At 53.0% G+C, this 13,601-nt stretch overlaps 2 protein-coding genes across 13 annotated transcripts; one reads left to right on the forward strand and one right to left on the reverse strand.

The window, feature by feature from the left end:
* Nucleotides 1-7: 7 nt before the first annotated feature.
* C21H19orf67 (chromosome 21 C19orf67 homolog) lies at nt 8-4,318 on the forward strand. The gene is made up of 6 exons (XM_045139116.1): nt 8-357; nt 1,676-1,820; nt 1,948-2,048; nt 2,157-2,342; nt 3,353-3,487; nt 4,111-4,318. Exons 1-6 carry the CDS (start codon nt 8-10, stop codon nt 4,271-4,273), a joined length of 1,080 nt encoding a protein of 359 aa, XP_044995051.1. The 3' UTR covers nt 4,274-4,318.
* Misp3 (MISP family member 3) lies at nt 1,524-13,248 on the reverse strand. 12 transcript variants are annotated; one of them, XM_045139125.1, is made up of 9 exons: nt 12,145-13,248; nt 11,184-11,260; nt 10,697-10,924; nt 4,374-4,430; nt 4,196-4,275; nt 3,569-3,674; nt 3,377-3,455; nt 2,128-2,308; nt 1,524-2,043 (listed from the first exon to the last, which is right to left on the reverse strand). In XM_045139125.1, exons 1-3 carry the CDS (start codon nt 12,686-12,688, stop codon nt 10,910-10,912), a joined length of 636 nt encoding a protein of 211 aa, XP_044995060.1. In that variant the 5' UTR covers nt 12,689-13,248; the 3' UTR covers nt 1,524-2,043; nt 2,128-2,308; nt 3,377-3,455; nt 3,569-3,674; nt 4,196-4,275; nt 4,374-4,430; nt 10,697-10,909. The 12 variants fall into 12 exon arrangements, with proteins under 12 accessions (XP_044995060.1, XP_044995062.1, XP_044995061.1 ...); XM_045139127.1 differs by lacking the exon at nt 3,569-3,674; XM_045139126.1 differs by lacking the exon at nt 3,569-3,674 and having other exon boundaries at nt 3,377-3,523.
* Nucleotides 13,249-13,601: the final 353 nt, after the last annotated feature.

Genomic DNA, 13,601 nt, shown 5'->3' on the forward strand with positions numbered 1-13,601 from the left:
CTTTGGGATGGCTGCGGAGCCTTGGTTTCCAGGGCCACTGTCCCTGGGTCCTGGAGAGACGCCTCCCATGGAGGAGGACGACGTGGAACCCAGGGAGCAGCCCTGCGCACAGGCCAAGTGGTCCTCATCCTCCCCTGGCCGACCGGAGGCTCCCGGGGAGCCCGAGCCCGAGGAAGGTCAGGCGCAACAGATGCTGAAGGCACCTGCAGCCGCCACCGCTGCCCAGACGCCCGCTGCGGAGGAGCCCGGACCATCCCCAGCTCGCCTGTCACTGGACGCAATGTTTAGTCCCATCACCGAGCAGCTCCGCTACCTGCTCAAGAAAGCAGATGACTTCCAAAGCTACTTGCTGTACAGGTGATCCTGGAATGGGGTCCCGGGCTCACCTTCTCCTCCTCCCACCATGAACACTGAGGCAGACACCAAAGTCACAAACTGTAGGGTGTGGTGGCGCACGCCTTTAATCCCAGCACTCGGGAAGGCAGAGGTAGGATGATCGCTGTGAGTTCAAGGCCAGTCTGAGACTACATAGTGAATTCCAGGTCAATCTAAGCTACAACGAGGCCCTTTCTTCCACCCCCATGCTCCCCCCCCAAAAAAGGTCGCAAACTCTAGGAGCCAGAGGCAGTAATGAAGCCAACTGATGAGGGATCCAGGTTCCAGGAGGACCGAAGGTGTAAGGGCACAGGAATCTTTCTCACTGGTTTTATTTTATTTATAAACTTATTTATTTTGGGTTTTCAAAGTAGGGTCTCGCTCTAGCCCAGGTTTTCAAATTTCACTTGCTTAAATTCAGGCTCGTGAGCTTCATTGTCACGTGCTCCAAATGGCTTCGATGCAGGTGGACCTGGAAGGCACTGGGTGAGAGGGAACATCTTATCTGGTTTTCTTCTTAGACAGGTTCTCATAGAGTCACTCACTATATAACTGAGGATGAACCTCCCCCACACACACACCCAGGTAGAGTTTCACTCTAGTCCAGGCAGACCTGGAATTCCCTATGTAGTCTCAGGGTGGCCTCGAACTCACAGTGATCCTGAGGATGAACGTTTGAACCTCCTGTCTCCACCTGCCAAGTGCTGGGGATTACAGACATGTCCCACCATACGTGGTTGATGTGGCACTGGGGATGATGGGACCCAGGGCTTCATGCATGCGAAGCAAACCCACGCTTACCAACTGAGGTACATCCTCTGTGCCTCTTTGATTTACTTATTAGGCAGGGCTGGGGAAGGAACCCAGGGCCTTGCTACACTGTGAGTGTTATCACTGAGCTACACGCTAGTACACCACTCAGGGATTTCTTTTGTATTATTTAATTTTATTTGTTTATTTGCAAGCAGAGAGACAGATACAGAATGGGCACGCCAGGGCCTCTAAGTCACTGCAAACGAACTCCCAGACGCACGTGCCCCTTGTGCATCTGGCTTACGTGGGTCCTGGGAAATTGAATCTGGGTCTTTTGGCTTCGCAGGCAAACACCTTAACCACTAAGCCATATTTTTTTTCTATATATATATATTTTTGTTTGTTTGTTTGTTTGTTTGTTTTCTATTTCTATTTTTTTTTGTAACAGGGGTTAGGCCAAGGGGTTAGGATCCAGGTGGTAGAGGGTAAGAATGGGGCGGAGGCAGGGTCATGAGGATCCCAGGTTCACGCCCTCTTCTGCTTTCAGCTGGGACCAGGTGCACAAGGAGCAGCTGGCAAGGGCCATGCCCACCTTCTTAAAGATGTGCGAGCCCTACTTCCTGTACCTGGAAGCTGCGGCAAGGAGCGTGCCCCCCATCTATGGCACCCTGCAGGAGCTGGTCCGAAAGGGGGTACGTGCAGCAGCTACCCGAGGCCCTTACCAACCACAGCCCTGGTGTGTGTGTGGTTGGGGGGGGGAGGCGGGAAGGGTGGCCTCAAGGCTGGCTCACTGATGTCCTGCTGCCCCCATCCACGCAGCTACTGGACATCTCCCAGCAGCTGACCCTGCGTCTGGAGCAGCTGGTCCTCATGTACGCCTCCTTTGGGTTCGTGGACCTGGACGAGACGGATCCCCTGAGGTAAGACGGTAGAAGACGGGGTGCTGTGCGGGTGACTGAAGTCAGGGCCTTTTCCCCCGCCCCTCCCCCCACAGCTCACCTTCCTTCTACCGTCCCATGTCCTGCCAGCATTTCCTGTTTCTTCTGCGGGAGGTTCTCCATCAGCCCTTCCCATGAAGTGTCCATCTTCAGATACTGCACCCCAGCTGCCTACACTGCTGGCCGGTTCCCCCGATACCTCTACAAGAAGATACGCTGGAACCTGGAGACCACTCCAGAAGCTGCCGGCCAGGGGAAAGAGTCCCACGTGGATTAGTAAGTGCCCCCAGCAGAATCGGACCGTCCCCTTTCCCACGCTGGGTGACCACACACGCCTGTAAACCACCCAGCAGGGCGTGAAAAGCGAGGCAGGAACATTTGCTTTGCTGGGTGAGGACCCAAGGCCCTGCACGTGCAGCGTTAGGCTCTGTACAATGGAGGTCCACCCACAACCTTTATTTAATCTTAACTCCACCCTCCCATCAAAACAATAGGCTTCAATGCTGCCGGGTTGGAGGCCTTTAATCCCAGCATTTGGGAGGCAGAGTTAGGAGGATCGCTGTAAATCTGAAACCACCTTGAGACCACATAGTGAATTCCAGGTCAGCCTGAGCTAGAGGGAGACCCTCCCTCGAAAAAAAAAAAAAAAAAAATCCAAGCCAGGTGTGGTGGTGCATGATTTTAATCCCAGCATTTAAAAGGAAGAAGTAGGAGGATCATTGTAGTAAATTCAAGGCTCCCTGAGAGTACATAGTGAATTCCAGGTCATCCTGAGCTAGAGTGAGACCCTACCTGAAAAAAAAGAAAAAAAGAAAAAAATCCAAGCCAGGTGCGGTGGTGCACACCTTTAATCCCAGCACTTGGAAGGCAGAGGTAGGCGTATCATTGTAAATTCAAGGCCACCCTGAGACCACATAGTGAATTCCAGGACAGCCTGGACTCGAGTGAGAGCCTACCTTGGAAAAAAAAAAAAAACGAAAATAAATAAATAATCAAGGGCTGGAGAGATAGCTTAGCAGTTAAGTCTGTGAAGCCTATTTGCCAGGTGTGGTGGCACACGCCTTTTAATCCCTGCACTCGCTCAGGAGGCAGTGACTACACAGTGAATTCCAGGTCAGCCTGGGCTAGAGTGGAAACCCTACCCTAAAGAAGAAGAAGAAAAAAAACTTCAAAAGCCCCCAGGGAGTGAAGTCCTTAGCGTCCAGTCACATTCCTGCTTCTGAGCATGAGCTGAGCAGAGAAGCTGGGCGCTGGGAATCCACCACTGCTGCCCTTTCCCCTCCCAGCTATTTCTTGTGCTATCGAGACACATGGGAGGATGCCAATCAGGGTCCAGCCAACGCGTGCCCGCAGATCCAGAAGCTGTGGTCCATCGGCCGGTGGGTGCCCCTAGGGCCAGCGGAGGATGACCTTTACTCATGGTAGGAGCCAGGGAGAAATGGCAAGGTGGGCTGGAGCTATGGGGGAAGGGCCATAACCCCAGACTGTGGACCTCCCCCAACCTTGGCTTCCCCTTCCAAGTACCCGTCACATTTTATTGTGCCCTGAAAAGTGCTTGGTGCAGACCACGGATAACAGCCCTTGAAGGTCTATTCCACTGGCTGGATTCTAACAAAAAAACAACAAAAAAAATGCCTGGAGTGGTGGCACAGCCTTTAATCCCAGCACACGGGAGGCAGAGGTAGGAGTATCTCTGTGAGTTCGAGGCCACCCTGAGGCTCCATAGTGAATTCCAGGTCAGCCTGGGCTACAGTGAGACCCTACCTCGAAAAACTAAACAAACAAACAAAAAAAACAACCGGTGGTCAGGGAGGGTTAGCTATCTACCCTAGGACACACCTAGTAGAGTGATTGGCCGGTTACTCAACCTCCCAACAACCAGGAAATAACTTTGCCTGGGGGAGGGGTCACTCCCCGCTCCCCCCCCCCCCCGCTGAAACAAAGCAGCTCCCAAAAAGTCTCTCGAGAGGGGGAGGAGGGGCTCCCCAGGAGTCGCTGCAGTCCCTGCCTGCCCGCTTGCTAACCGCCCCCTCCCCACACACAGGATCCTGTGCCCACAGCCGCCTGGGGACTACCAGCAACTAATGACCATCGGCTTCGAGGAGCCTTCGCACATGCTGGCCACTGACCTGCTGGTACAGATCCTCCTGGGTCAAGCAGGCCCGGCCGGACCTCCGAGCGCTACGTGGGTTGCACCGGGGTCTTGAACCTTGGAAGCAAAGTGGGAGGTGGACCTTGACAGTCCCAAACTCCCCAAGCTGAGGTCAGAGAGAGGGTGGGGGGGGAGGGAAATGGACAAGCCGAGACCTCGCTTTCCCAGGGGACCCTTCCGGAGCTGGCACGTGCACCCTGTCCGCCGACACACTAGTTTGGGGTTAAATAAAAGAAAAAGGGGAAAAAAAAAAAATAGAAACGATCAGCAGGCTCAGCGCCCCAGACTAACGCCGCGCCCCGCCCCTCCCTAGGACGGGTAGGTCCCGCCCACACGCGCGATGCCTTCTGGGAAATGTAGTCCCGGGACTTAACCCAGTAGTTCGCTGATGGGGAGGAGAGCGCATGCGCAGACGCTCCTATGAAGAAAAAAAGGGGGGGGAAGAAGTGGCCTCCACCCCCTACCCCACCCCCACTGTCAACAACCGGAACCCAGGGAAAAAAAAAAAAAACACATGTTTCGGGTAGCCGGGGAAATTCAACACCCAACTGGAGGAAGAGACTTGCAGCCGCACCCAAAGTCCTTTTTAACCCGGAGGTGATTTCTACAGAGTGTGCAAGACTACATTTCCCAGCGTGCCCTAGGAACGTGAGGGCGATGATAGTTTGCGAAGGGCGGAATCAGACTTTCTTTTCCAGTTTTTTTTTTTTAAGTTATTTATATGAGAGATAGAGTAGGTTAAATATATATATATATATGTAGAGAGCAAGAGAGAGAGAATAGGCGTGCCAGTGCCTCTAGCCACTGCAAATAAACTCCAGATGCATGTGGCACCTTGTGCATCTGGCTTTTGCGTGGGTCTGGGGAATCAAACCAGGGTCCTCAGAATTTGCAGGCAAACGCCTTAACTGTTAAGCCATCTCTCCAGGCCTTTGTGTTTGCTTGCTTGCTTGCTTGCTTTTCGAGGCAGGGTCTCACTCTAGCTCCAGCTGACCTGGAATTCACTATGCAGTCTCAGAATGGCCTGAAACTCTCTGCAATCCTACCTCTGCCTCCCAAGTGCTGGGAATAAAGATGTGCACCACCACGCCCGGCTCTCCTGGGCATTATATATATATATATATATATATATATATATATATATATATATATATATATAAAAATTTATTATTTTACTTTTAGTTATTTATTTTTGGATTTTCCAGGTAGGGTTTCACTCTAGCTCAGGCTGAACTAGAATTCACTCTGTGTTCTCCGGGTGGCCTAGAACTCACGGGGATCCTCCTACCTCTGCCTCCAATTGAATGGGCGCACCAGGGCCTCCAGCTGCTGCAAACTAACTCCAGGTGCATGCTCCGTCGCCTTGTGCTTCTGGCTCTTAAGTGGGGACTGGGGAGTTGAACCCAGGTCATTAGGCTTTGCAGGCAAGTGCCTTAACCTCTGAGCCATGACTCCAGCCCCTCTCGTCTCGTTTCTGAGTACAGTCACCAGGCAGATTGCTGTCCTTTGCGGGGCGAAGGTACAGAGCAGACAACCTAAGTAACCGCAGCTTGGCATTGCTCAGCCTCACCCCCAACATTGGGCTGGCAAAAGACTTAGGCTGAGGAAAAAAGTGCAACTGGCCGAGCCTGGCCTTGAACCAACCTTCACAGCCACACCAGGGCCTCTGAGCCATCGTCACTCTTTGAGACTTCATACCAATATCCCAAGTTTGAGTCTTCGCCATTAGCAGAGATCCAGAGCCGTGACTCTGGGCTGTATAAATGGTGTGTGCATGCATGTTCACATGCCTGCTCTTAGAGGCTAGAGGTCTGATGTGCCCTGGCTTCCATCCTCAGCACCACAAAAAAAAATAAAATAAAATAAAAAAACCACAAAAAGGTCAGATTCAGGGGCTAGGGTAACAGCTTAACAGTTAAAGGGGCTTGTTTGCAAAGCTGGGTTCAACTTGTCAGCCACCTGCATAAAGCTGGGAAGGTATTCATTTCAGCTGCCGGAGACCGTAGCATTCCCATACACACAAGAATGATCAGATTTGGGGCTCGAGAGATGGCTTAGTGGTTAAGGCACTTACCTGCAAATCTAAAGGACCCAGGTTCGATTTTCCAGGACCCACGTAAGTCACAGGTACAAGGTGGTCCATGCGTCTAGAGTTCATTTGCAGCGGCAGAAGTCCCTAGGGTGCCCTTTCCCTCTTTCTCTCCCTCCCCACCCCTTTCTCTCTGCCTCTTCCTCTCTTAAATACATATTTTTTGGGGGGTGGGGGTTCGAGGTGGAGTCTTACTGTAGCTCAGGCTGACCTGGAATTCACTTATATAGTCTCAGGGTGGCCTGGAACTCACTGCGATCCTCCTACTTCTGCCTCCCAAGTGCACCACCACGTCTGGCTCTCAAAATTTTTAAAAAGTGGTTCCTTACAAACTTTGATGGCCCAGTTTCGATTCCTTGGTACCCACTTAGCATCAGATGCACAAAAGTACTTGTGTCTGGAGTTCTTTTGCAGGACAGGAGCCTTGGTGCACCCAGACCTTCTTCTCTCTTGTCTACCTCTCTCTGTCTCTCAAACAAATAAAAATATTTTAAAAATAAAAAAGACCAGATTTGGGCTGAGATGGCTCAGTGATTAAAAGTGCTTGATTACGTCGGGCGTGGTGGCACACGCCTTTAATCCCAGCACTCGGGAGGCAGAGGTAGAAGGATCGCCGTGAGTTCAAGGCCACCCTGAGATTCCATAGTGAATTCCAGGTCAGCCTGAGCTAGAGTGAGAGAGTGAGACCCTACCTCGAAAAAAAAAAAAAACAGTGCTTGATTACAAGGTTTGATTCCTCATTACTCACTTAAAACCAGAGGCACAGAGTGGTGCATGCATCTGGAACGCGATTGCAAGTGGCTGCAGGCCCTGGTGTGCCCATGCACTCAAATAATTCATATATATTTTTTGGTGTTTTGAGTTAGGGTCTCTAGCCCAATCTGACCTGAAATTCACTATGTAGTTTTAGGGTGGCCTCGAACTCAGGGCACCCCTCCTACCTCTGCCTCCCAAGAGCTGGGATTAAAGGCATGTGCCACCATGCGTGGTTTTCAAATAATTTCAAAAAAAAGACTCCTTTTAGTGATATTTAGCCCAACATATCCAAAATATTATTTCAACAATAATCTATGTGAGAATGAGGGCTGAGGAGATGGCCCAGTGGTTAAAGGTACTTGCTTACAAAGCCTTCTGGCTTGAGTTCAATTCTTCAGCATTCAGGTAAAACCAGATGTTGGTATGCAGCAACAGGAGGCCCTGGCATGCCCATTCTCTGTCATTCTCTCAAAAAAAAAAAAAAAAATTTTTTTTTTTCAACATAGGGTCTCACTTTAGCCCAGGCTGACCTGGAATTCACTATGTAGTCTTAGGCTGGTCTTGAACTCACAGCGATCCTCCTATCTATTTGAGTATTGGGATTAAAGGTATGCACCACCATGCCTGGCTTCAAATAATATTTTTTTAATTTTTCAATTTTTTTATGAGAGCAAGAGAGAGAAAATGGGCACGCCAGGGCCTCCAGCCACTGCAATTGAATTCCTGTTGTATGTGCCACCTTGTGCATGTGTTACCTTGACCGGCTGGCTTATGTGGGATCTGGAGAGTCGCATGTGGGTCCTTAGGCTTTGCAGGCAAGAGCCTTCACTGCTAAGCCATCTCTCCAGCCCTCAATTATTTTTGAAAAGTTAATGGGCCAGGCATGGAGGCGCACGCCTTTAATCCCAGCACTCGGGAGGATCACCGTGAGTTCGAGGCCACCCTGAGACTCCATACTGAATTCCAGGTCAGCCCAGACTAGAGCGAGACCCTACCTCAAAAAAAACACACACAAAAAAAAAAAGAAGAAAAAACCCACACACAACAAAATTAATGGATATTTCCCTGTGTGAGTTTTTGAAGTCTAGTGGAATTCCCCCCCCCACCCCGGTGTGTATTTAACACTTCCAGTACATCTCAATTTAGATAAGCCACAAGCAGCTTAAGACCGTCTCCCATAAGACAAATCCAAAATCTGCTTAAAGCCGGAAGTGTCTGGTGGGTGGCAGCAGTCCGGGTAGAAGCGGAGAAATGAGGTTCATGTCCAGGGGTCCTGTGACGACCTGTTCACACCCGTCCTGTTACCACCCGTTCACACCCGTGACTCAAACCGCGGAGGTGTCTGAATCCTGTGGGGTGTTTCACCGTTAGTTCTGGGTTGGGACATAGGAACATGCATTCCTGTCATCTTTCTAGAATGCAAGCTTTCTGCATGTCTGAGTCACTGATCCTTCCAGCCCAGAAACTACACTGTAAGAGTTACTGATCATGGTGGCGCACGCCTTTAATCCCAGCACTCGGGAGGCAGAAGTGGGAGGATCTCTGTGAGTTCCAGGCCACCCTGAGGTTACACAGTAAATTCCAGGTCAGCCTGGGCTAGAGTGAGACCCTACCTCATAAAAAAAGAGTTACCGGTCAAGGAGCTGAAGGCTTAGGGGTTAAGCCACAAAGATCCAGATTCAACTCCTAGTACCCACGTTAGACAGATGCACCAGTTGGTGCATGCGTCCGAGTTCTTTTGCCACTTGCCTGAGAAGCCTAAGGACCCATGTTCTACTGTGCAGATCCCTCGTTAGCCCGACGCACACAGGTGAGGCAAGCGCAAGGTCACACATGCCCACTAGGTGGTGGAAGTCTCTGGCGGTCCACAGAGTGGCTGAGGACCCAGTATGCCAATTCTCTCTCTCTCTCTAAAATAAAAAGAATTAAATTAAAATATTGCTACGGGCTGGAGAGATGGCTTAGCGGTTCCTGTCAAGCCTAAGGACCCCGGTTCGAGGCTCGGTTCCCCAGGTCCCACGTTAGCCAGATGCACAAGGGGGCGCACGTGTCTGGAGTTCGTTTGCAGAGGCTGGAAGCCCTGGCGCGCCCATTCTCTCTCTCCCCCTCTATCTGTCTTTCTCTCTGTGTCTGTTGCTCTCAAATAAAGAAATAAATAAATGAATAAAACATATTTAAAAAAAAATAAAATATTGCTAGGTCTCGGGCTGGAGGGAGCGCTCAGCACTTCCCGGGATCTGCCAAAGCCAAAGAATCCCGGTTTGATTTCCCAGGACCCACGTAATACAGATGCACAAGGGGGCCCATGAGTCTGGAGTTCATTTGCAGTGGCTTGAGGCCCTGGCGCGCCCATTCTCTGTCTGTCTCTCTTTTTTTTTCTCTCTCTCTCTCTCTGCTTGCAAACATATAAGTAAACTTTTTTTTTTTTTTTTTTTTTGGTTTTTTGAGGTAGGGTTTCACTCTAGCCCAGGCTGACCTGGAATTCACTATGGAGTCTCAGGGTGGCCTCGAACTCACGGCAATCCTCCCACCTCTGCCTCCCGAGTGCTGGGATTAAAGGCGTGCGCCACCACGCCCGGCTTTAAGTAAAAATTTTAAAAAAGAAAGAAAAGGTCTTCTAAACTGGGCATACTGATGCAAGCCTGTAGTTCCACACTTGGGAGGCAGAAGCCGGATGACTGCCAAGTTCAAGGCCAGCTTGGTCTGCAGATTTGAGTTTCTCATCAGTCTGGACTACAGTACAGAGGCTGCCTCAAAAACTAGAGGGGCTGGGGCAAAATCTATAAATTCAGGATTTTTTTTTTAATTTTTTTTTTTTTGAGGCAAGCCCAACAGACTGTTTTTTTTTTTTTTGTTTGTTTGTTTTTGTTTTTCTAGGTAGTGTCTTGCTCTTGCCCAGGCTGACCTGGAACTCACTATGTCGTGTCAGGGTGGCCTCTGGCCTCGAACTCACGGCGATGGTCCTACCTATGCCTCCCTAGAAGTGGTAGGATTAAAGGTGTGTGCCACCACGCCCAGCTCAGATCCCAGATTTTATACATTATATATTGCAGCGGCACAAATTTAGGGACTTTCACTCTCTAGGCCAGTGCTCTTGGTTTCTCATTTATTTATTGGAGTTTTTTTTTGTTGTTTATTTTTTGAGGTAGGGTCTCACCCTAGCCCAGGCTGACCTGGAATTCACTACGTAGTCAGGATGGCCTTGAACTCACGATGATCCTGCAAAGCCAAAGGACCCAGGTTCGGTGCTCCAGGACCCACGTAAAGCCAGACGCACAAGGTGGCGCATGCGTCTGGCGCTTGTTTGCAATGGCCGCCTCCTATCTGCCTCTCCATCTCACCCAAATGAATAAATAATTTTTAAAAATTTGAAGTTGAAGTGTAGAAAAGGCACTGAGCACCACCTTTTGCACCCGCGACGCCAGAGGGCAGTAGGCAGGCCGGCCGCGGCGCGCTCAGGGGCATTCCAGCATTCCAGTGCGCGCCTCTTGCGGCTGCGCGGCCGCCCCACTCCAGCTAAGAGCCCAGAAGAAAAAAAATAAATAAATAAATAAATAACTTCACGCAGCTCAGAAGTGGGAGGGTGTGTTACTGAGTGTGCGTGCGTGCGTGTGCGTGTCTTTTTTAACTCACAAATTTGAGGGTGGCGGTCACTTTCCCAGGGTAGGCTATAAACAGTTTTATGAAAGACCAGAACATTTTTCACAAAGCCAAAATCACGGGATAGGCTGGGTTTCAGGGTTCCCAGTGCCGAGGCTTGAATTCTCTCCCTAGACCTTCTGGAGACCCTCAGAAGGGCGTATGACTTCCGGCCGGGGGTTGGGGGGGTCCCATCCTATTCAAACCTCAAGGTTTGCGCTCCTGGGGGAAAGACGGAGAGATAAGATGGAAGGCCACTATCAGAGACCACCCACACCCCGCGCACCGCATCTAGGCACAGGGGGAATAGTTTGAAACCCCAGGACCACCGCCCCCCCTCCACGCCTCCTCTTCACCCTCCCGGGTGTTCCTGGAGGGTTAGTCCGGGCCAGGGTGGTATAGCAAAGCTGCTTTCCTTTCCCGGGGTCTGTGCGCCTCAGGGAAGAGAGGGGGGTGTTGGTCTAGGAAACAGGGGTCCCACCTGCTCCAGGCCGTTCTCCGAGGCATTTCTGCGGGGAGGGGGCCAGGTCACCGCCAACTTTCCATCGCCCTTGCTGGCTGCGGAGGGAAGGGACTCTCAGCCCAGGCTGCCCCACCTCTCACCAGCCCGTGGACGGGCCGCACCCCTTAAACACATACAGGTGTTTACCCCCTTCCCCCACTCACCATGGAGGCCTCCACCCAGTTCTGGGGATCAAGGAACACGAATGAGGCAAACTCAGAGATAGGAGACCCCAAAATACAGACTTTCAGAACGCAGTCAAAGGTTTCCAGGACACGGTGGCAAGGACTCATCATTCCAAGTGGGGATGGAGCACAGCCCCTCCCCCCCAATAAAAAAGGAAAGTTGAGGGGCTGGAGAGATGACTTAGTGGTTAAGGCGCTTGCCTGCGAAGCCTAAGGACTCGGGTTCGATTTCCCAGAAACCCACTTAAAGCCAGATGAACAAGGTGGAGCATGTGTCTGGAGTTCCTTGGCAGTGGCTAGAGACCCTGTTGAGCTCATTCTCTCTCTCTCTCTCTCTCTCTCTCTCTCAAATAAACATTTTTTTTTAAAGCAGTGGTTGGAGAGATGGCTTAGTAGTTAAGGAGCTTGCCTGCCAAGCCCAAGGACCCAGGTACAACTCCCCAGTACCCGCATAAGCCAGATGCACCACATGGTGCACGCGTCTGGAGTTTACTTGCAGCCTGGAGGCCCTGGCGCGCGCATTCTTTCTGACTCTCTTCAATCTCTCATATATAAAAATATGTTTTAATAATATATATTTTTTAAAGGACAGTTGAGAAGGGTCCCGGGAGCCTGGCATCCTGCAGAGGAAGACTACGAGGGACCAAGAAGTGTCCCCGGATCTGGGTGGCCGTTGGGGGCAGCTGGAGCCCTTGGCGGAGGTGGTGGTGGTGGTAGTGAGGAGGGGGGAGGAGGGCCCGGGCGTCGCCGCTTACCGGTGAGGCTGGGCGCGGGCTCCTCGAAATCGGCCGTGCCGCCGTAGACGCTGCGCCGTTGCAGCTGCAGCTCCCGCTCCCGCTCGCGCGCCTCGCGCACCTCCAGCTCCAGCAGGGACGCGCGCTCCAACGCCGGGCAGCGGCTCTGCACGGCGGAGCGCCGACGACCTCCGGGCTCCTGCCAGCGCTGGGCTCCCCCGACGTCCTCCGCGGCCGCCGAGGTCTCGAAGAAACGTTTGAGCTCATCCAGAGGTTGCGGCGGCGACGGCCGTGCGCAGGGTGCCCGGGGCGCCGGGTACGCGAGCGCCGTCTGCCGGTGAGCCTCCCGCTCGATGTCTCGTAGCATCTTCGCGCCCGCCCGTGCGCGCTCCACCGTGCGCGGGAGCGCGGGGCCCGAGCCGGGAAGGCTGAGCACGGGCCGTACGCGCAACTCGACCAGCTCCAGACCCGAGCGCACCGGGCTCAGACCCCGGCTCCGGCGCAGGCTCGCCTCCCGCTCGCAGCTGCGGCGGATTTCGCGCTCGATGGGCGTCTCCATCCGCATGCAACTCCGCGGGCTCCCGTGGCGCTCCGCTGGGCACCGTGGAGGGAAGGGGGGAGGCAAAAAAAAGCGCAGTCGAGGTGCTTCAGGGCTGGACGAGGAAGTGTCCGAGCCGAGGGAAGGACTGACAACCCCGCTACCACCGCGCTCTGCTTGCCAAGGCTGCCCAGGGTCGTCGCTACCTGGATCTGCAGGCTGCGCTGGCACCCGTGGAACTTCGCTCTCTTGTTTCGTGATCTGAATGTCCTGCGCTCCGGAGGACACGCAAAACCTCACCGCCTGGCCTGGGGAACTCCGTGTCCTGCTCAGGGAAGGACTTCCCTCTCTGCCCACAACCCCCAGGGCTCCTCTCTCTCTCCGTTCCTGGGGACTCGATGATGCCAGAGTCAGGAGCAGTTTGGAAGCAGCGTCAGCTCTCGGAGCTGGCCTTGTGATGCCCAGGACCCCGGTGCCCTGCGCAGCACCTGTGGCGGCTTGTCGCTGCCCGCGGTTGTGAGGCGTCACCTGCACTGGCCGCTTCTCTGACCCGCCTCTGTCCTCTAAAGAACTGCCCCTGAGGGCAGGACTGGGCACCGCCCCCCCCCCTCCCCGGGCACCTGTCTGGTAGGACTCAGAGGCCCGCCTTGACCCCGCCCTGGGTGGGGCGTGGGTGCCTCCCTCCGAGGGGCTTTTCAGCCACTCGAGTCAACTCAGGCCACAGTTTCCTGGAGAGAGCTTCCCCAGACCGCAGTCCGCCACCCAGAGAGGGGGCCACCATCATGTGTCCCTGGGGGCGCACTCGGGGCATCTGTTCGGTTCCACGTTCCCAGCATGGCATAGTCCTGGAGACATGGTCCAGGTCGAGCGCCTCGCTGGGCCTCCGAACCAACCGCCCAGGGGAAGTCCCCGGTGTCCATCCTCCTCGGACCTCACAGTC

The sequence above is a fragment of the Jaculus jaculus genome, chromosome 21 (assembly GCF_020740685.1).
Source record: "Jaculus jaculus isolate mJacJac1 chromosome 21, mJacJac1.mat.Y.cur, whole genome shotgun sequence".
NCBI classification, from domain to species: domain Eukaryota; kingdom Metazoa; phylum Chordata; class Mammalia; order Rodentia; family Dipodidae; genus Jaculus; species Jaculus jaculus.